The sequence below is a fragment of the Salvia miltiorrhiza genome, chromosome 2 (assembly GCF_028751815.1).
Source record: "Salvia miltiorrhiza cultivar Shanhuang (shh) chromosome 2, IMPLAD_Smil_shh, whole genome shotgun sequence".
NCBI lineage: Eukaryota > Viridiplantae > Streptophyta > Magnoliopsida > Lamiales > Lamiaceae > Salvia > Salvia miltiorrhiza.
The window spans coordinates 72,923,476-72,945,419 of NC_080388.1; the positions used below are offsets into that span (position 1 = coordinate 72,923,476).

Genomic DNA, 21,944 nt, shown 5'->3' on the forward strand with positions numbered 1-21,944 from the left:
ATATGAGTGGAATGATGTGGACCCTATTACTAAAAATGGATATGGCATATTTTTTGTGGACGGACGAAAAACGAAATTGTGAAATATTTTTGATGAACGGAGGGAGTATCATTTTAGTACCCGCGCTAGTTTTCCTTTTTTGGGACAAAAAGAAAATTAAAAAATCGCGTCAATAATTCGAGATTTTTGCCTGAGGGCTGAGGCATTAAACACTCTTTAACCACAGACCAAAGAAAACAATAAAGACTAATAAGTGCTTCTGAAATTGGTTCTAAAATTGGATGGATTGATATTTGATAATAAGTTTTTTCTTCTTCGAACTTTATTGCTTCTGGATTTGATAATAAGTGCTTGTAAAATGTGTTTTTATTTTTTATTCGAGAGTTGTACTATCTTCGGCACGTAACCTAATTCTTTTCAGCATAGTTATTTAAGAAAGTAAGATTATAGTGCAAAAATATGTAAAAGTGTGTGGATCTATATTTATTGTGATAAAAATTGATTGTCCAAAAAAATTAGATCAAATCGAATGAGACAACTCAAAAAGAAAAGCAGAGTGAGATGGAGGGGTATTTCTCGTTTCATTTCTCTATCTTTTTAGTTTAACACATGATTGAAAAAATTAATGCAATTTAAAAAAAAAATCTCCTAAAAAAGTGTTGTCAATCTTTATCTTTCGACGACTTGCTTTATAGTCATTATAGTCGATGATGAAATGATAGTAATCTTTCAAATATAATTATCAAGGAAATTTATACGTGTAAACTTCAAGTGGGCTAGCCTAAAAAAAAAAAAAAAAAGATTAGAGTCGATCCTTATCGATAATAGTCTGAGGCCAATAGAACTGACCCAAAATCTTGGTATTTGGGTTCCAAATTTAGATTCCCTCAATGACTAATCCATTTTCATGGAACTAATTTTTTACTCTAATAAATTTGGTGATCATGCTTGTTGCCGCGAATAATCTCTCTCAATAACTGAAAGACTTAATGAAAATGCTCTTAGTCTCTCGTAAACTATCTAGAACTAATAGAACAATTTGAAATAGTAACATGAAATTGACCATGACTAAAAGTTGATTATTTTCATATACAAACCAACATGAGATTTTAGGATTGACCTTGTTTTAGGGTTTAACAGACACCATAAGAGAATCAAAGAAAATTATCATCGTTGAACATTGAGAGTGACAATCTCGTAATATTCACTGTTACTCTGTTACATTACATTTTTCACTTTTTACATTAGTTTGATGCATTTGTGCCTAGAAAATGAAATAGGAAAGCAGTAGGAAAACCTGCAATTCCCAGAGCAAAATTAAATGTAAAAGTTGCCTTTAGATATGAGAATAGTCACCAAAAAGCAATTCACGCATGTCATCTGGGGTAAGAAAAGTAGTTCCTCCCAGTAATACCTCGATGTCGGGCCTGCTGCTCCGGGCTACCGCCTCCTGCACTTCCCTCACCTTCACGGTGCAACGAGAAAACAAGTATCACAACAAAGAACTACGAAGGTTTTGAGAAGTGTTCGGCAAAATAAGCTCATAAAGAAAGAACGGTGCATAGAAAAGGAATAGAGTTGAAGAAAGCGAACCTCCACTGCGTTTATGCCTCCAATTACAAAAATCAGGATAACGTTATGCTCCGAAAGACTAGGTTTAGCCTGCGGGATGCAAAAGAGAAACACGGTAAGGAAACTAAGGCAGAAACAGAGACGTTCGTGATCGAACAATTAATACCTGTCCGAGGCCAAATCTTCCGAATCCACTTTTGAAAAGGCGTCCCACGGTAGATGAATGATACTCCATCCCAGGTATTTCATTGTGGTCTAAGACATTTGTGAGGATTTTATGGAGCAATCCCTTAGTCGAAGAAGGATCATCGTTGCGTCTGCTATCCAGAGCCGACATCCCTTCCCTCAGTGATGAATGTCCTTTCATGCCGGACAATTTGTGAAGAAACTTGAAAAGATTATCCACTCTGTCCCGAAGCTCTAGCTTTAGCTGCATGTCACCATACGCTCCATCTTTGCTCGTGTCTTTATCGGCGTCCTCATCGCCCCAACTATCCCACTGATCGTCGTCAAAATCCAAACCATCCGAGTGGCCACTGGGATCTTCCTTCTTCTCATTAGATTTAATTTTGCCTTCAAGATCTTCCGACAAACCATGGAAAAACTTTAGGCGCGATGCGGTGGGGTTCTCAAGAATGGCATCCACGATAGCTTCTTTCATGAAATGCTCCTCTTGCCATGAAAATGGACCACCGGAACCCGAGGTTGGGAAATTCTCGCCGGCTAATATATACCCGATCACAGTCAGGAGCAGTGCGTCTTCGAGAGTGAATAAGCCCTGCGATTTACCCGTTGCATTGTGCTTTTGCCCCTGAGAAGCCGCTAGAACAGTCTTATTTATGAGGTCACTGATTTGAGCAGCAAGGCTTTGGCTCGTATCCGCAGCATTCACGTGCAAAATCTTCTCAGCACTACTGAATGCATCCCAACTAGCAGAGTGCGATTCATCTAACGCATGCACCGTGGCAGCTGCTAACTGAATAATCCCTTTGTTTTTTACCAACGAGGACTGCCTTTTGGCTAGTGATCTAAGCAAAGACTGTAACTCCGATTTAGAAGCTAAACCAGGGCGGGTTTTCACATTAGATGTTATATTCTCCTGACGTAGACATTCTTGAAGCCATTTCTTGATCAGCATTGCCCCATCTTTCGTCCTCCTGTCAAGTATCGCTTCTAGGTATGGTGCTCCACGGAAGTTATCAGTCGAGACAAACGACCCATGCAGAAGTTTACTCTCAGTACGTTGAAAGCAACTTTCATCATTCAGTTTCTTTCTGAACCTCATGAAGTCAACACTCGGAGCATCTGATTTGAAAGTATTCCACCCACTCAAAAATGCTTCGATATTTTCCAATAGCTGAAAATTACATTCAGTATCTTCTTCAACAATATATTTCTCAAGTGGAATCTGTACAGAAAGACGAGCACGCTCAACTTTGAGAGGGGCAATTTTGAGTTGGCTTTGGGAACCTTTCGACTGGCTTAAGGATGATATCGGTTGCATACGAGGCAGAGATGAAAACATCCGATCCACAAGTGAGTCTCCATGACAGCATGGAGTAAGAAGATCAAGTGTACGGTCAATGAGCAGTAGCCCTGCTGATCGTTTACGCCGACCAACATCATAGAGACTTGACATATCTGTCATAAGCTTCCCTACATTTTTGGACAAATCACCCAGAGAAAATATTTCAAGTTTCAGATCCATCTGCAAGTTTTAGATAGAAAAAATATAACATTATCAAAGAGACAAATTTAACATTCAGCATTAACATAGTTGACAAAGGAACACTATCACTTAGATAATATACAAGTGCAACTGTTTAAGGTCATAATCTGGACTCAACTGCAAATACAAAACTCCTGTGGCACAGTAATAAAGCCTTGAAATCTACATAGGATTGTTAAAATTCCATGAGGTACTTGAGGAGCAGTTTAACCTCTCTGATTTTATTATCAAGATAAATCCTCGATGTCAAAAGTAGACTCTTCTTCTTTCCCAAGTAAAAAGAAAGAAAATTCCCATTGACAAACCTAATCTATATAGGGATATAGCAAAGCAAATTCACTGAAAGACAAGTTGTTCATATGGTAATGAACTTCATAATAGAAAATCTAGGAAAGGCAAAGCTTTAGCACCTTTGAAGCCAAATGATAGAGAAATTGAGCTGTAAGATTTGCCCCAGGACTGACATCCTCAGTGTCAGCAAGCTTCCCTGTACTTAATGGAGGCAAACCAAAGCTTATCGAACTCTCATGCTCAGTAGATAAGCTAGCTTCAGCAGTAGATCCTTCTGAAGGTAAGACAAAGACTCTGGGTGACAAAGGACACAAAATCAGAGGAAAGTGGTGCACCGAGACCACCAATTTTTGTCCAACGTCCTCCGGGTACCCACTGAAGTAATCTTCCCCTCGAAGTTTTGCATTTGAAATGCCATAATCTATGGAACTATGATCATCAATCTCAGTTAGTTCTGACCAACCTTCCGCTTCAGATGCAGTACCTTCCTTAAGTCCACTGTCGTCGGGAACAGTGCGAGGTCTTTCGTGTTTCTTAACAAGCTCCTCATAATCTTGGTTGAGTAGAGATTCATATTCACGGAAAGCATCTGGGCCGAGAGGAGAATCAGGATATGCTGAGTGAGCTACCTACATTATAAAGAACGACTATATATGAGCAAACAGGGTATCAGAGTATGAACCTTCACATTCTTGTCCTGTATCTGCGACAGTGACATGGAAAAGACAATAAAAAACACGGGCAACTCTTGGTTGGTGCAATTATCGGAGATTTTTTAGCCACTATCTAGATAAAAACAGTTGACAGATAAAAACCTAAGCCATATTTTCTGTCAGCAGCAAAATAAATTTATAGAAGAACATCTAGGATTTCTGCATGGTGCCTGTATGCGTCGTAAGATGCCCCTAAGCTTGAGAAAAGCTATTTCAAACTTTATCACATCCCAGTAGTTTTATAAACCTGGAAACCTACAAAATCTTTAAGGGCTGCACTCAATGTTTTAATTGTAACTCCATAATAATTGCTCCCATAAACCCATTTCAGTGTCTTTAACTTTGCAACATAGATACATAACCAACCAATTAAGCCAAGTTATATAAGAGTATATAAAGTTGTGATCAGGAGCATCTGTAGGACTATTGATATAAAAAAGAGAAAAGTATGGCGTCCAACAATAATTTAAAAGAAGACCTCTGAGATGGAAGTATATACTGCACAGCAGCCAACATTTTGAAGCGTGCTCAAGCAACGTAAAACATAGCGATGTGCATCACTCAGAAGACGCGACGTGATGACCACAATCTTAGTGGCAGGATCAGAACAGGTGTTCCAGTCAACAACCTAGAAAACAAGGTTCAATAAGAATAATGGTATGGACGTAGAAGGCAATAAAAGATTAATCCACCAAAACTCCAAAACGGATAGCACGAACTCTAAATAATCGGGCAAGTGATCCCACAATAATTCAAATCCACCCACTTTGACTCCATATGAGCAACTCCATGATATGACGACAAATTAAAGGGGATGCAGTAACGAAAACAGGCCGTGAGAGCGCACCTTATCAACAACCGACATGCTCTCCAAGCTACAAATAGCTCGTGCCCCTAGCTCCAAAAGCAAGGGAAATGCGCCAAGAAACTGGAAGCTCTCAGCACTTCCAGCATCCAAATACACAATTGCATCTTTAATATTCTCCGAGGCCTGACAAAATATTAAATTCAATAAAAGATCATAGACAAGGCCCAAAACCCATAATTTCCCCCCAAAACAATTCCATCGATCAATTTAATTACAGCCAAACCGTTTGTTTAGGGAATTCACAAGAATGGCAATGCAACAAAAGAAATGTACCAATTTAATTTCAAACTGAAATTGTTAACAAACTCTAGTGTGTCGCAAAAGAGAAACAACGAAGAAGAAAAGCTGCAACTTACTTGTCGGATGGAATCATGACAGCATTTGATCACATCAACCGTGGCCATCGATCAGCTCCTTTTTCTTCTGTAGGAGAATAGCAAAATTCATGAAATCATTCAATTAATCATCAACATACCAGACAAAAATTAGAGATTTCAAAGAAGGGAAAAAAAGGCGGGGCCAGCAATGAAATCAAATTGGGACACATGGAGCTAGGGTTTTGAAGATTTTACCTATGATTAAAGACTGAAGAAACCCACAAAATGGGGAGTGCAGATAATCAGAAGCGGTTCAATTTCTACAAGACCGACTCCAGGTTAGGACCAACAGATCCAGATATTGCATATTGATAAAGAAACTATACTCCGTAAACAAAACAAAGTGTTTTAAAAAATGATACCTAAATATACAATGGTCTTTCATCTAAAATAATAATAATAAGGATAATAATAATAATAACAACAATAATAACAATAATAATAATAATAATAACAATAATAATAATAACAACAACAATAATAATAAGAATAATAATAATAATAATAATAATAATAATAACAACAACAATAACAATAAAAATAATAAGGATAATAAAAATAATAATAATAATAATAATAATAATAACAACAATAATAATAATAATAATAATAATAATAATAATAATAATAATAATAAGGGTTAAGTACCAAATACCCCCAACGTTGGGGCCCCTATCGCGTATAGGACCCTATAGTCAGGGTAGACGCTGTTTACTACCTCAACGTGGCTAAACCTAAGCAAATCCCCCCTTGCGTTGTAACACCGTTAAGTCACCGTTAAAAAAATTATTTTTAAAATTTTTTTAATTAAGATGGTCTCTCTCTCTCTCTCTACCTCCAGTACACAAACAATCATTTCCGAAGATCTCTCACAAATTAAACATAAGCATAGCTTCACCATCAAAGCAGAATAGACATAGCTACACCAGATTAAACATAAGCATAGCTTCACCATCAAAACCTTAATTTTACAGTATTTAAATAGGAAAGCAGATCAATAACAAAAGAAAGGTAAAAAAAAAATAGAGTCTTGAGCAGTAGACGGGCTGCCTCGCCGGAGACGTCTGAGCCATCGATTCCTGAAGTAAGAAATAATTAGAGATTTATTAATTTGAGCAGTAGACGGGCTGCCCGCGCCACGGTGGTCCTCGATGGCCGCCGATAGCAGAGAGAGAGGGAGATTGAGGGAGTGAAGTAGAGGGGAGACAGAGAGATATAGATTGAACGAGGGAGAAAATGACATAGCGAGATAGAGGAAGAGAGAAGAGAGCAGGGCGGCGACCGCGGGCACTGCATGCGCAGCGGCGCGACATCATGAGAGAGTGAGGAAGGGAGCTTACCTGAGACAGAAACGGTGGCGGCGCGACAAGCAGCAACGGTGGCGGCGTTATTCGCTGGAGAACAAGAATTGTGGAGAGGAAATTAGAAACCCTAGATCTATTTCTGATTTGAGGAAAAGGGGAAGAAAATGAAGGAAAAGAGGGGAAATAAGGGAGGCGCCGGAGGCGGCGAGAACCGACGACGCTCACTGGAAAAGGAGGGAGAGAGACGGTATAGCAAAGAGGGAAAGAGAACGCAGAGGAGAGTAGAGAGGATGCTCGATGGGGGGGAGTGGGAGAGAGAGAGACCATCTTAATTAAAAAATTAAAAAAAATAATTTTTTTAACAGTGACTTAACGGTGTTAAAACGCAGGGGGAATTTGCTTAGGTTTAGCCACGTTGAGGTAGTAAACAGCGTCTACCCTGACTATAGGGTCCTATACGCGATATGGGCCCCAACGTTGGGAGGTATTTGGTACTTAACCCTAATAATAATAATAATAATAATAATAATAATAACAACAATAACAATAATAATAATAATAATAATAATAATAATAATAATAATAATAATAATAATAATAATAATAATAATAATAATAATAATAAATAATAATAATAATAACAATAACAACAATAATAATAACAACAACAATAATAATAACAATAATAACAACAACAACAACAACACAATAATAACAACAACAACAACAACAACAACAACAATAATAATAATAATAATAACAACAACAATAACAATAATAATAAAAAAATACTAAGGATAACAACAACAACAACAACAACAACAATAATAATAATAATAATAATAATAATAATAACAATAACAACAACAACAACAATAATAATAACAATAACAATAACAATAACAATAACAATAACAATAATAAGGATAATAATAATAATAATAATAATAATAATAATAATAATAATAATAATAATAATAATAATAATTACAATAACAATAATTAGTTTAGGGGGAGACTAATTACATAAGTAACGGTAGAATAAAGTGGACTCAATAGATAAAAGTGTAGTAAATTTAAAAGCAAGGGAGGGTATAATTGTTCATAAAAGCAGAGTAGGAGTTTATTTCGTGAACAAATATTTAAGTACAAGTAGGAGTTTATTTCGTGGACGGATGGAGTACATATTAACTTGGAGAGAAACTTCTTTTCGTTTTAGTTATTTTCAGTTTTCACAGCTGCTTTGATAAGGGTCGAGCATATTGTAAATAAAGTTAATTAACGCATAATTGCGATTTTCGAAAATGATTATATTGTGTGCTCCAAATACTGTACATATGCTTATTGGAAGTTTAAAAAACGTGATGTCTACATGGTCCTAATATTTTTGTGTTGAGTCCCATCACTTTATTTTATAAGTTTTCGTTCGATTTTCGTTCCACATGCATTCCATATATATAAAGTTTCTAATTGTGTTCGTTTTTTTTTTATATAAAAAAAAAATTACATAGTCATGCAGAATTTGTTAACGTGATAACGTCGACATGGTACCATATAATGGTCCAGCTACTTTTATGACATATATATACGAATAGCTTTTAAATCTAATGATTTTATATAGGGATTCTTTTTCCAAATTCTGCCCATAATTTGTTAGGTGACGAGGGCTAAATTATGCACTTATTTCAACTACTATTAATATTAATGCAATTAATATTATTGTTTCGAATATTTGGTACTGCGTTAATTTGATATGTTCGACTTTATCAACCGAGATGTAAATTTGGCTCTCAGCGCTGATAGTATCCTAACTTTGGCTTCTAGCGTAGGTATTCGGCTTTAGCTCCCAATACTGTTTATTCAGCCCAAAGAGAAAGATCATTGTAATAGGACTTAGGCCTAACTACTTGTGCTAATGGGCCTAAGGGCCTTAAACCGTAGTGCATATAAATAGAGGGTGATTCTATTCATAGCCCCCCATTTTACTCTTTATAGCCCTATATATTAAAAATTTACTATTTTACTCTCTACTTCATAACACCTTAAATTAAATTAAATTTATTGAGTGATGTCTACGATGCTCAACAAAGCCACTTTTGCCATTGCCGGGATGCTTCGGATTGCAGAGGCAATTCATGCCTCGGCAAATGCCACGCCGAATCACCGCTAGTAGGCGAGTGTTTCCTCCTCTCGCGAGGCGGATATGACTTAAATGATTCTTCAGGAGATCGACGAGGTGATCCCCGTGGACTGGAGATCGACGAGGTGATGTCGCCGCCGCGGTAGAGTCGCGGAATAGGGACTGGTGTTGAGGTGGAGTCGCCGACACGGAATCTCACATGGGCGACTGACAGAGAGGAGATTCGGTAAATATATTTGGCCGCTGCGACGACGATTTGATAGGACAGAGAAAGAGGCAGGGAGAAGCTTGACGTTTAGTTTATTACAAATTTAATTTAATTTCAGGGGCTATGAAGTAGAGGGTAAAATAGTACATTTTTAATTATTATTTTATATATGGGGCTATAAAGAGTAAAATAGGGGCTATGAATAGAATCATCCATAAATAGAAAGCTTGCTTATTAGATTGGATACGGGGAAGGGGAGGAGGGGACTATCTTTTATTCATCCATCACTTGTAAAATTTACGCTGTCGGTCTTAGTGAAAAATTTTCCGATCTGAATCTAGCCTCCCACCGCCGACATAATTGCGATTTTCGAAAATGATTATGTTGTGTGCTCCAAATACTGTACATATGCTTATTGGAAGTTAAAAAAACGTGATGTCTAGATGGTCCTAATATTTAATTGTGTTAGTCCCATCACTTTATTATTTAAGATTTTGTTCGATTTTCGCTCCACATGCATGCAATTCAATTCAATCTCCACCTAATTTATTAATTCAATCTCCATCCAATTTATTGGGAACACACCATTCACATTTTTATATAGGGTTCATTGCATATATATATATAAATTACTAAACTTTCAACAAATTATCATTTTGTACATGAACTTTAAAATCTTTATTAAAATTATTTAATTATTAATTTATTCTCATTTTATATATTTGTTCATTTTTAGTCAAACTTTGGGTTTAAAAATGACTTCGTCTTCATCCAATTATACATTGTAACTACAATGTCAATTTTATTTTTCCACACGATCATATTTATGTTACACAAGCATATTCATGTCAAATGAGTATATTTATATCATGTTACTACGATGAGAAATGGACAAATATGTAAAATGAGAAAAAATTAATAATTGAGTAATTTTAATAAAAAAAATTAAAATTCATGCACAAAATGAGAATTTATTAAAAATTCAGTAATTTATATGCAATTAACCCTTTCGTATAAACTCAAAACATCATTTCCACATGTACCAAAGTTTCTAATTGTGTTCCCATTTCGTAAAAAAATACATGCAGAATTTGTTAACGTGATAACGTCGGCATGGTACCATATAATGGTCCAGCTGCTTTTATGACATATATATACGAATAGCTTTTAAATCTAATGATTTTTTTAAAGGGTAAATCTAATGATTTTATATACAGATTCTTTTTGCAAAGTCTGCCCATAATTTTTTTAGGGTTAATTGCATATAATTATTACTGAATTTTCAACAAATTCTCATTTTGCACATGAACTAATTTAAATTTTTTATTAAAATTATTGAACTATTAATTTCTTCTTAGTTTACATATTTGTTCATTTTCCAATCCAACTTTGAGCCTCATTTTCATTAAACTATACATTATAATGTCAGTTCTATTTTTTCACACAGTCATATTTATGCTACTCGAGCATATTCATGTCAAGCAAGTATATTTATGTCATGTCACCACAATAAAAAATAGGTAAATATACAAAATGAGAAGAAATTAATAGTTGAGTAATTTTAATAAAGATTTTAAAATTAATAATAACCAAAAAAATAAAAATATCTTAATACTAATCAATTTTATAGAAAAGAGACAACTGTTATTTATTTTCAAAACTTATAGCAAAAAATAATTTAAAAACATATGAAATTCCGTAAGAATAAAATTATTTTCTTCGTTTCTTCTTGTTTCTTATTTTTACTGTGAGAGTTCTTTTCTTCAATCTAATCTTTTTGGTTCGATTATTTTCTTATTTCTCTATCTTTTCTTCTTCTTCTTCTTCTTCTTCTTCTTCTTCTTCTTCTTCTTTCCTTTCTTTTTCCTTTTTCCTTTAATCCATTTCTTCTTCTTAACTGTTCTATGTCTTGCACTTCTTAAATAATATTGTTAAATTTTCATATATACTCTTATATCCAACAATTTAATTACTTCTTTTTCAACACTTCTTGTCCAATATAAGTCGCTTGTTGTCTGAATTGAACAGAAATAAATTGATCTCATCTTGATGATACCGATGAAATTAAAATATAGAAGAAGAATTAGTTAAGATTTTGATGTCGAGGCTCATCCGGCAACGACGTGTGGGTAGAGAGGGGGGGTGGGGGGCGACTGAAGTTAATTATAAGGATGTAGAGGCTTTTCAATTTTGATGTTAGGGTTAAGATTTACTTTTACATATTTTATCTATTGTATTTAAATTTAGATTTGTAATTTTTTCTTAAATTTTCAGATTTTCAAAAATTAGTTAATTTTTCAATCGTCTTTTTATAAATTTTAAATACATAAATATGATAGGATATTTTAGATAGCAGTGGTCATCATTTTTGCGGTTAGAATAAACTTTTGGTTAAAATGGTTAGTTTAATACTTGTCTCTGTATTATATGCATGCATGCGGCTTGAATTGACAATCAACATTATTATTGGTTGTGGATTGAAGTTTTAATTAAAATCTAATAATATTAATCGTAAATTCAAATTTTAAAAGTGGAATTCACAATCAACACACTTTTTAATGATGAATTCAAACTGTAAAATTTGAATTCACGTCTACAAATATTATTAGTTGTGAATTAATGTAACTTGAGAACTCGAATGCACAACTAAAACATCGGTGGATAATTGTTAAGTTTTTTATGTCAATGGTAAAATGATAAGTGACCAATGTTTTATTATTTCGATGGAAAATTTTTATTTTTACTATTTGAAAGTAGAATTTCTAAAGTCGATTCTTTTTAAATTTTTCAGTTAGATATTTATTCCATCAATAACCTAAATATCTAATTTCAACCGCGAAAAAATAAAAAGTGTTAATTTACTTTTTGAAACACTATATATATAGCTATCCATAACCGTTTTCATGATATCAACTATCAAGCAAAGTATATATACTAAGCCATGGAAAAAAGCATTAACGATGTTGCAGCGCCGTCATGGGCGGAGCTCCTCGGCAGCAACAACTGGGAAGGGCTACTTGACCCCTTAGACCTCTCCCTCCGCCGCTTCCTCCTCCACTGCGGCGACCTCGTCCAGTGCGTCGGCGACGCCTACATCAGGGATAACTCCCCCTACGTCGGCAACAGCCGCTACGGCGAGAAAACCTTCTTCCGCAAGGTCAAGTTCCCCTCCGCCTCCGCTTACCAGATCTCCTCCTTCCTCTACGCCACCTCCACCCTCGACATCTTCCCCGACAGCGAGACCAACTTCATCGGCTACGTCGCCACCTCCACCTCCACCATCCCCGGCCGCGGCCGCGTGATCTACGTCGCCTGGCGCGGCACCGAGTCCACCCTCGAGTGGCTCAACAACGCGCACATCGTGCCCGTCCCCGCGTCCGCCATCACCCCCGACGCCCCCGGCAATGTCATGGACGGCTGGATCAGAATCTACACCTCCTCAAACCCTAATTCCCAATTCGGAAAGCTCAGCGCCCGCGAGCAGCTCCGCGCCCAGATTCTCCAACTTCGGGATCAATACAAAGATGAAAACCTCAGCATAGTGGTGGCGGGGCACAGCCTGGGCGCGGCGCTGGCCGTGCTCTCGGCGTTCGACCTCGTCGAGAACGTCGTCCCCGACATCCCCGTGACGGCCATCGTCTTCGCCTGCCCGCGGGTCGGGGACGGCGCGTTCGTGGAGAGGCTCGGGACGCACCCGAGCCTGAAGATCCTGCACACGAAGAACTTGCTCGACCCGGTTCCGAACCTCCCGCCGGTCGAATTCGGGTACACGGATGCCGGCGTGGAGCTGGTGGTCGACGGCAGCAAGTCGCCGTCGCTGAAGCCGACGGATAATAATGGGGACTTTCATAATTTGCAGGGGATACTGCACGCGGTGGCGGGGTGGCACGGGGCGGAGGGGGAGTTCGAGGTGGTGGTGAAGAGGAGCTTGGCGTTGGTGAATAAGGCGAGTAACTTACTGACTAAAGAGTGTCAGATCCCGGAGTCGTGGTGGGTGGCGGAGAATAAAGGGATGATGCTTGATCAGGACGGGGAGTGGGTGTTGAAGCCGCCGCTCGACGACAACGACGACGATTGCCCCGCCGTGCCGGAGTGATCATATCCTCTACTATTGCCAATTTGTGTTTCTATTGCATAATCGTACGTGTCGTAATAATTTGTATGTTTCGTTCATGCTTTGTATTACTAATAAATAAACGTGCTAATGCGCGCGCGTGTTGCCCTAACGTACGGCAGGAGGTTAATGTCCAAGACTTGAAGTCTTATGGGTTTGAGTCCTTCGTCGTACGGTCTTTAAATTTCTGGGGTTGGTCTTGCATGTGGCCGGTCGCATAGTATGCGACTAGTTATTTTTAATATATAGCATAAGATATACATTTATTCGCACAAATGTATACTTATGTAGTTGTACAAGTTCTCATGAATAAAAGTAACACTTATCGTGAATAAATGTAATACTTTATGAATATTACATTTTATTGTAACAATAATTACTTTTTGTTGCGACAATGATTACTTGACCAAATAGTTAACAATGATTACTAATTTTAGTTATGTAATTTATCAAAAAATGAAAAAAAAATAAAGTCTTTAAATTTTTTTATTTACTTATGTAATTTATCAAGAAAAGAAAAGAAAAGTCTTTAAATTTCTGTATTTAGTTATGTAATTTATAAAAAAGAAAAAAGAAAAAAAATGCTAATTGGTTATATCCATAAATTAGTACTCATTTCCATCTGTGAAATACCTTTATATGGGGAAGCGATATGACTTTTAATAAAATCTCATCAGAGAAAATCTTAATTTTGGGTAATTATCCAAATTCATGTATTTAATTTATTCACAACATAATAGAGCATGCAAAAAAAAAAATCATTAATAATTTATGAATTTATTTAATCAATTAACCCTAAATAAAATAATCTTTTTTTAAGAAAATAATAAATGGTTTTTCTGGTATATGTTCTACTTACTTTTGTATAATAATTAATCAATCAATTTGTGTGCGGTCGCCGGCAGAGTCGAGGGTGATATTCGCTGGTCCGGCGATGATGACGCTGCCGATGGCACCATCGTCGCTGCAGTCATCGTAGGAAGCTTTGGGCACTTGGACTACGTCATGCTGGTTAGTTGAATACTAGACAAATAATTTAATATAACATATCAATATAGGTAGGTCGATTTTATCAAGTGTATATAAGTATATTTATAATCACAAAACTTGTCAATCAACCACTCACATGCTCCAATAGAATACTTGTAAGTGTTTTATTAACTAATTTTTAATTTTGTTGCTATTGAATGAAATAGATGTTGCATTAAAAAGGAAAAGGAAAAAAAGAATTTAAACCTTTGAAAGCACGATGAGAGAGATATACATGTATGTACCTATGTCACCAACCATGAATGTTTTGGCTGAAGCCCAATTTATTTGGGGGAATATCCCATCCCATGCTGTCTCCAACTACATGCACAGTTGTGCTGCTGCAAATTAAAGTTAACTATGCCAAAAATATATAGCACAATAAATCATAAAAAAATATTGAGACTAAAACTACAAATTGCTTTACTTAATTATTTGAGTACTAAAACTACAAATTTAAGAAGATGGTGGTGCAAAATGTATTGAGAGAGAGGGGTATTTATAGTGAAATTTTCTTGAAGTTGCATAAATGAAAATGGCTGAATTTTGAGTTTGCTGTCTACACTGGCTTGTAGAATAAGTTGGAGTTCTACTTAGAAAAAACTGAACTTTCTAACGTTCGACTAAGAGGATGTTTGGCTATGTTTATTTTAAAAAGCTTATAAGTTCTTGGAGCTTATAAGATATTTCAAGAATTTATAAGATGTACTAGTTTTTAAGATCTTATAAGTTGTCAAAGTGTTTTGGATAATTGAGCTTACATATAAGCTAGAAAAAGAATTTTTATTTAGAGAGAGAAAATCGAAAAGAGATAAAATTAGAATGATATATAATGAAAATAAAAAATCATACGTAGTTGAGTTATTTTTGTAAAATGAGTGTTGCTTATAAGAAAATGAGAAAGTAAGTTGAGATAGAAGAACTTATTTTTTGGGGAGCGCTCTTAAAGCTTAATTTTACCGCTTATAATTAGGAGCTTATTTTGCCAAATACTTTGAAGAAGCTTATAAACCTTTAAACAACTTATAAGCTATTTTAAAGAGCTTATAAGGTCAGCCAAACATTCTCTAAATCAACATCTTAATTCTAGAGGGAAAATAAGTGCATATATAAATTTTCTTGGGCCTCCAAAACATGCATATTTAGGGGGCAGGCCCCAAATTAAAATGGCCTAGCTGATTGAACTTTTGTACCCTGATACTTGCATGTTATTCTTCATTTGGATCTTCATGCATATATAGTTACAAATGTGTTTGGGCCTCCAAATCATGTTCTCATCTTGGGCCTGGCTGTAACTATTAGTCTATTACTAGTAAAAAGTGCACTCTTACTCACGCTCAACGTTCACAATCATCATCTTTCTAACTCTATTTTTTTGGTCCGTTTATACTCCCTCCGTTCCGACTATCTTGAGACTTTTTTTTTTTTTTTTATCACGAAAATTAAAAAAGTACTGATGAAAAAGTGAAAAGATGAATAAAGAGTAAAAATTTTGCCAAATAAATAAATGTCTTAAAATAGATGAAACGCTCAAAAAGAAAAATGTCTCAAGATAGGTGAGACGAAGGGAGTAAAAAATTTTCCTATTCACTTCGGACATAATCTCATTAACTATTACTATCTTTTAAATTCTTATATAATAAACTCACTAACTATATCATTTTTTTAATTTGTGGAACTTTTTTCTACTCACCAAATATACAATTAATTTTTTTTTAAATCATGTGTCCACATAATCGAGAAAAATATTTCGTGGAATGAGAAAGTACATTTTTTTATTAAATGAATATAAATTTTTAAAAAAACATGTTACAATGGAGTCGAATTCAAGGTCTTTAGCTTTGAACGTTTTTCTTTTTTTTTTTGCTCAGATTTTAAACGTTAATTATTCTAACACTATATCAAACACACTCATACGTTATAAAAATTGTCACTCATATAAATTTTTGTCAATAACAAAAACTCGGCTAGTAAGAGAGACGATATGAACCCAACTTGTGATTCAATCTCCTTCAAATTTATTGAAATTAATTAAAGTTTGTAATTCACACGTATAATTATGTTGAATGAAATTTTATTTCGAATTTATTGTTTTCATTCAAACTTATTCATAACGGTGTTAATTAACATGCCCATGTCATTTTCAAGATAACAATATTACACCAAAAACACGTAAATGAAACATAAACTTCAATTCCACATTAATTCCAAATTATATAGTACATTTAACCTTTGCATCATTGTTGTATCACACATATCACTCTCACTCTCACTCTCACTCTCAACTCTCACTCTCTCTCCCATATTTCCTACTTGTCTCATATCTTTCTTACATTCAAAAATTCCGATCACAATTTAATCATTCAATTCTAGCTTAGCCATGGAAGAAACTCAGGCGTCAACAAACGTAGAAGCGGGGCCGTCGCCGTGGCCTGAGCTGCTCGGCGGCAACGACTGGAACGGCCTACTGGAGCCCCTAAACCTTGACCTCCGCCGCCTCATCCTCCGCTGCGGCGACTTCTGCCAAGCCACCTACGATGCCTTCAACAACGATGAAGCTGACTCAAACACTCCATCAATAAGGGGAGTTTATTTTTGAAGATTAACCTTGTTATATAAAAATATTAAAGTTAATTCTTGTTTACTTATATTGATTGGAACTTAATTTGAGATATTCAAATGTTCTTAATTATTTCAATTATTTGAGCTAATTTTATTTGATTTTTATCACATTGAAAAAATGAGTTTAGAGAACAAGAATAAAATATTTAATCATAGAAAGTAAACACTCAATATTTTAATTGTTTAAAGAAATACATATACATTAACAATAACAAAATTAACAACAAAAGAAACCGAAGACAAAAAGAAATAAAAGAGACATGTACCAAATTATAGTTACTAATTAACATATAAAACTCCTCTTTATTCCATTGACTACATGCACCACCATCTAGACTAATTGTCTGAAAATTATGTTAGAGCATCAGCAATGGGGGATCAATAGTGGGTGCGAGCCCCCTTTTTGTGAGCCCCCACCAATATTGCTGCACCCCCGTTGCGCGAACTCGGAGCACCCCTCCGCTCCGGGTGCAATGGTGAAAAGGGGAGGGCGCGTGCAAGTCACTCCCCTATTATCCACGTGGCAAATTATAATTGAGAAGATAGATTTGTTTTAAAGAGCCAAGGGTAGGCTCTCCCATTATGGAGAGTGGGTGCAATAGTGGTGTGAACCACAATTGTGAGCCAAGGTGGGCTCACCATTGTGGATGCTCTTAGGGGCGTTTATTTTAAAAGGTTATTATATCTTGAGAGCTAGACAAAAATAATAAGATTAATCCCTCATTTATTTTGATGGATTGAAACTTTAGAATATCCCAAAATCATATTTCTATCATTTAATATAAATTTGCTTGATTTTTATTTCATTAAAAGGTGGAATTGAAAAAATCCTATTAATAAAAATACTAAATCGAGCATTTATCATTAATCATGCAAAGTAAACATCCTTAAATTTAGTAACAACACAAACCTAATTACAATGATAGACCATTTGAAACCAAATAATCATAATTAAAGAAATTAACTGGAACTTAGAGCATTAATTAATCAGAACGAAAAGATATATATCAACTTGGAGTAACTTCTTTTCGTTTTAGTTATTTTCGGCTTTCACAAGCTGCTTTGATAAGAGATTGGAGGAAATATTTGCTGCGACATAGATGCCGCTTTCTTCAAGGCTGAAAATCGGTGTGCTGCGAAATGAGGGTGGAGTTATGGTGCAGTGGCGGATCCAGAATATTTAAATTGGGGGTGCGATAAATAATTACATGATCATAAATTTAAAAAATATTTAATAATAAACATAAACTTCCCCAAATATTGTTTAATTTTGAAGTTTAGGATTTGTTTTAAAGTTGAGCTTATATATTTGTTTGAGGTTATATTTTTAATTAGGGTGCAAAAACTAAATCTAAAATAATTTACATATAAAAAATATTATTATTATTATTATTATTATTATTATTATTATTATTATTATTATTATTATTATTATTATTTTTTGGGGATGCAGTTGTACCCCCACGTTCTATGCTAGATCCGCTGTTGTTCTGGTGCAAGCTAGAGCTCGGACTGCTCGTTGTTTCCATGGCTGCATGCGTGTTAATGAAGAGGAAGCAATGGGCTTTCATGAGGCATTGTCGTGGATAAAAAGTTTAGGCCTTGGTCAAGTGGTGTTTCAGATGGACAGCAAGATCGTGGTGGATATATATATATACATATATATATATATATATATATATATATATATATATATATATGCTGTCAATTCCTTGGATTCAGGTATAAATAGGTGGGAGTTTGGAGGAATAATAGAAACATGTAAGATCCTGTTTCCTGAGAATAACTCTTTTCAGATTACACATATCAGTAGAGAGGTTAATGTTTTAGCTCATTATATTGCTTGTAATGCTTTACATCACATTATCTCTTATGTATGGACTGAGTCACACCTCCTTTTGTGGTTGGTCTTCCTCTTCCCGGGTGTTCTTGTGAGATTTATCAATAAAGTTTTCTCCTAAATTCAAAAATAAAAAAAGAGTTGAGCATATTGCAAATAAAGTTAATTAACGCATAATACTTGCGGCATGATTATGTTGTGTGCTCCAAAATTCCAAATACTGTACATATGCTTATTCGAAGTTAAAAAACGTGATGTCTAGATGGTCCTAATATTTAATTTTTGTGGCATGTATGCGCCAAAATGTTTTGAGTTCCATCATTTTATTTTATAATATTTTGTTCGAGTTACGCAACCTAATTTTACTTTCTATTGACGTCCAAAAATATATAGCTAAGTTTTTTTTTATATATAGTTAAGTTATATTATCCTTATCTTATCTCGTTCCACATGCTATTCAATCTCCACCTAGTTTATTGGAAACATACCATTCACATTTTCACATAAACTCAAAACATCATTTTCACATATATATCAAAGTTTCTAATTGTGTCCCATTTCGTAACAAAATGGTAATTAAAATGGATAATTAATGGATAATTTTTAAATTTTTTTATGTCAACGATAAAAACGGTAAGTATGACTTATTTTAAAAAAAATTATTTAAATGGACAATCTTTAATTTATTTTTACTACTATTTCAAAACCGACATTTTTAAAGTCCGCTCTCTTTTTATTTTATATATAGTACTACCAAAATGTAATAATAAACAAAAAAGATAAAAACGGTAAGTATGACTTATTTTAAAAAAAATTATTTAAATGGACAATCTTTAATTTATTTTTACTACTATTTCAAAACCGACATTTTTAAAGTCCGCTCTCTTTTTATTTTATATATAGTACTACCAAAATGTAATAATAAACAAAAAAAATCTCATACTCGTTATAAGCCCAATTAGGGTACACATAAAATTGTGGGATATTGGATCTCGATCTCCCGAATTAGATATTTATTCGATCAATAACATAAATATCTAATTCAACCGCGAAAAAAAAATGTTAAATTTCCTTTTTGAAACACTATGTATATAGCTATCCATAACCGTTTTCGTGATATCAACTATCAACCACAGCATTTCAGCAAGCAAAGTATACTTATAATTAGGCCATGGAAGAAACCGTTAACGATGTCGTAGCAGAGCCGCCGTCATGGGCGGAGCTCCTCGGCTGCAACAACTGGGAAGGCCTTCTGGACCCCTTAGACCTCTCCCTCCGCCGCTTCCTCCTCCTCTGCGGCGACTTCTGCCAGTGCACCTACGACGCCTTCGACGACGACGACAACTCCCCCTACGCCGGCTCCTCCCGCTACGGCGAGAAATCCTTCTTCCACAAGGTCAAGTTCCCCTCCGCCTCCGCCTATCAGATCTCCTCCTTCCTCTACGCCACCGCCACCCTCGACATCCCCGTCACCCCCGACCGCGAGACCAGCTTCATCGGCTACGTCGCCACCTCCGCCTCCACCCTCCCCGGCGGCCGCGGCGAGATCTACGTCGTCTGGCGCGGCACCAAGACCAACAAAGAGTGGATCGACGTCGCGCACTTCGAGCCCGTCCCCGCTTCCGCCATCACCCCCGCCGCCGACCCCGCCCCCAACGTCATGGACGGCTGGCTCAGAATCTACACCTCCTCAAACCCTAATTCCCAATCCCAAACCCTCAGCGCCCGCGATCAGCTCCGCGCCCAGATTCTTCAACTTCAAGGTCTCTACAAAGATGAAAACCTCAGCATAGTCGTGACGGGGCACAGCCTGGGCGCGGCGCTGGCCGTGCTCTCGGCGTTCGACCTCGTCGAAAACGTCGTCGTCCCCGACATCCCCGTGACGGCCGTCGTCTTCGGCTGCCCGCGGGTCGGGGACGGCGCGTTCGTGGAGAGGCTGCGGACGCACCGCAACCTCAAGATCCTGCACGCGAAGAACGTGCTCGACCCGATCCCGTTCTACCCGCAGGGATTCGGGTACAGCGGCGCCGGCGTGGAGATGGTGGTGGACAGCAGGAAGTCGCCGTGGCTGCGGGTGATTCCGAAGGATTTGATGGACTTCCATAACTTGCAGGGGATGCTGCACGTGGTGGCGGGGTGGCACGGGGAGGAGGGGGAGTTCGAGGTGGCGGTGAAGAGGAGCTTGGCGTTGGTGAATAAGTCGTGCGCGTTTCTGAAAGATGAGTGTAAAATCCCGGGGTCGTGGTGGGTGGCGGAGAATAGAGGGATGATGCTTAATGAAGAAGGGGACTGGGTTTTGAAGCCGCCGCTCGACGACGATTGCCCCGCCGTGCCGGAGTGATCCACACCGGACGGGATCCTCTCTATTGCGAATTTGTGTTTCTATTGCATAATCAATCGTGCAGTAATTTGTGTATTTGGTTCTTACTTAGGGAGTATTAATAAATAAAAGTGTAATTGGCTCTATCTATAAATTAGTACTCCATCCGTTTCTAAAACATCTTTGTAAGGAAAAACGGCACAGATTTTAATAAAAAATAATTGTGTGTTTGATGAGTGAGTATGGGGGGAGGCGACACATATTTTAATAAAAATTAGTTGTGTATTTGATGAGTGAAGAAGAAGTTCGACAAATTAGGAAAATCGATGATTTAAAAAGTAACGATAATGATTAGTGAACCAATTAAAATGAAAAGTGATGGGTCCATTTGTGGCAATTGGCGTCTGTGAGAATTGTAAGGATAATATAGTTAGTGGAATTGTTTTAAAAAATAAACTATGAAAAATAAAGGAATATGGTTCAAGGAGGGAGGGAGGGAGTATAAGTGAATTCTGATTCTCATCATACTCTATAAAATTGATGAATGAATGTATGAATTTTTATTATTTAAAAAAAAATCCAGAATGAAGGTTTCGATCAACTCAAAACTGACATGACATGACATTAAAAATTTTACACACGAGGGATTTTGAAAAATTGGGAAAATTCGAATGTCACGTCACTTTCGACTTGAAATTATCCAAATTCGTGAATTTATTCACCAACTTAGAACATGAAAAAAGAATCAAAATTCACAAATAATTTATGAATTTACAGTCAATAAATCCTAAATAAAATAATATTTTTTTTAAGGAAC

The 21,944-nt window shown here is 36.2% G+C and overlaps 3 protein-coding genes across 3 annotated transcripts; 2 read left to right on the top strand and 1 right to left on the bottom strand.

Annotated features, from left to right (window-relative positions):
* Positions 1-1,146: 1,146 nt before the first annotated feature.
* Positions 1,147-5,914, bottom strand: LOC131009147 (sec1 family domain-containing protein MIP3). Its single transcript, XM_057936371.1, has 8 exons — positions 5,746-5,914; positions 5,530-5,596; positions 5,153-5,296; positions 4,784-4,933; positions 3,712-4,221; positions 1,739-3,280; positions 1,594-1,662; positions 1,147-1,465 (listed from the first exon to the last, which is right to left on the bottom strand). The coding sequence occupies exons 2-8, from the start codon at positions 5,575-5,577 to the stop codon at positions 1,337-1,339; spliced, it is 2,592 nt and encodes an 863-aa protein (XP_057792354.1). The 5' UTR covers positions 5,578-5,596; positions 5,746-5,914; the 3' UTR covers positions 1,147-1,336.
* A 6,211-nt stretch (positions 5,915-12,125) lies between these two features.
* LOC131009149 (phospholipase A1-IIdelta-like) lies at positions 12,126-13,523 on the top strand. Its single transcript, XM_057936373.1, has one exon. The coding sequence runs from the start codon at positions 12,144-12,146 to the stop codon at positions 13,296-13,298; it is 1,155 nt and encodes a 384-aa protein (XP_057792356.1). The 5' UTR covers positions 12,126-12,143; the 3' UTR covers positions 13,299-13,523.
* A 6,291-nt stretch (positions 13,524-19,814) lies between these two features.
* LOC131009150 (phospholipase A1-IIdelta-like) lies at positions 19,815-21,358 on the top strand. The gene has a single exon (XM_057936374.1). The coding sequence runs from the start codon at positions 19,979-19,981 to the stop codon at positions 21,146-21,148; it is 1,170 nt and encodes a 389-aa protein (XP_057792357.1). The 5' UTR covers positions 19,815-19,978; the 3' UTR covers positions 21,149-21,358.
* Positions 21,359-21,944: the final 586 nt, after the last annotated feature.

Coding starts and splice junctions, on each gene's coding strand:
- LOC131009147 (XM_057936371.1), bottom strand. CDS start 5,577: ATGGCCACGGTTGATGTGATCAAATGCTGTCATGATTCCATCCGACAA. Junction 4,934..5,152: donor GCATGTCGGTTGTTGATAAG/GTGCGCTCTCAC, acceptor CTTGTTTTCTAG/GTTGTTGACTGGAACACCTG. Junction 1,663..1,738: donor GAAGATTTGGCCTCGGACAG/GTATTAATTGTT, acceptor TGCATCCCGCAG/GCTAAACCTAGTCTTTCGGA.
- LOC131009149 (XM_057936373.1), top strand. CDS start 12,144: ATGGAAAAAAGCATTAACGATGTTGCAGCGCCGTCATGGGCGGAGCTC.
- LOC131009150 (XM_057936374.1), top strand. CDS start 19,979: ATGGAAGAAACCGTTAACGATGTCGTAGCAGAGCCGCCGTCATGGGCG.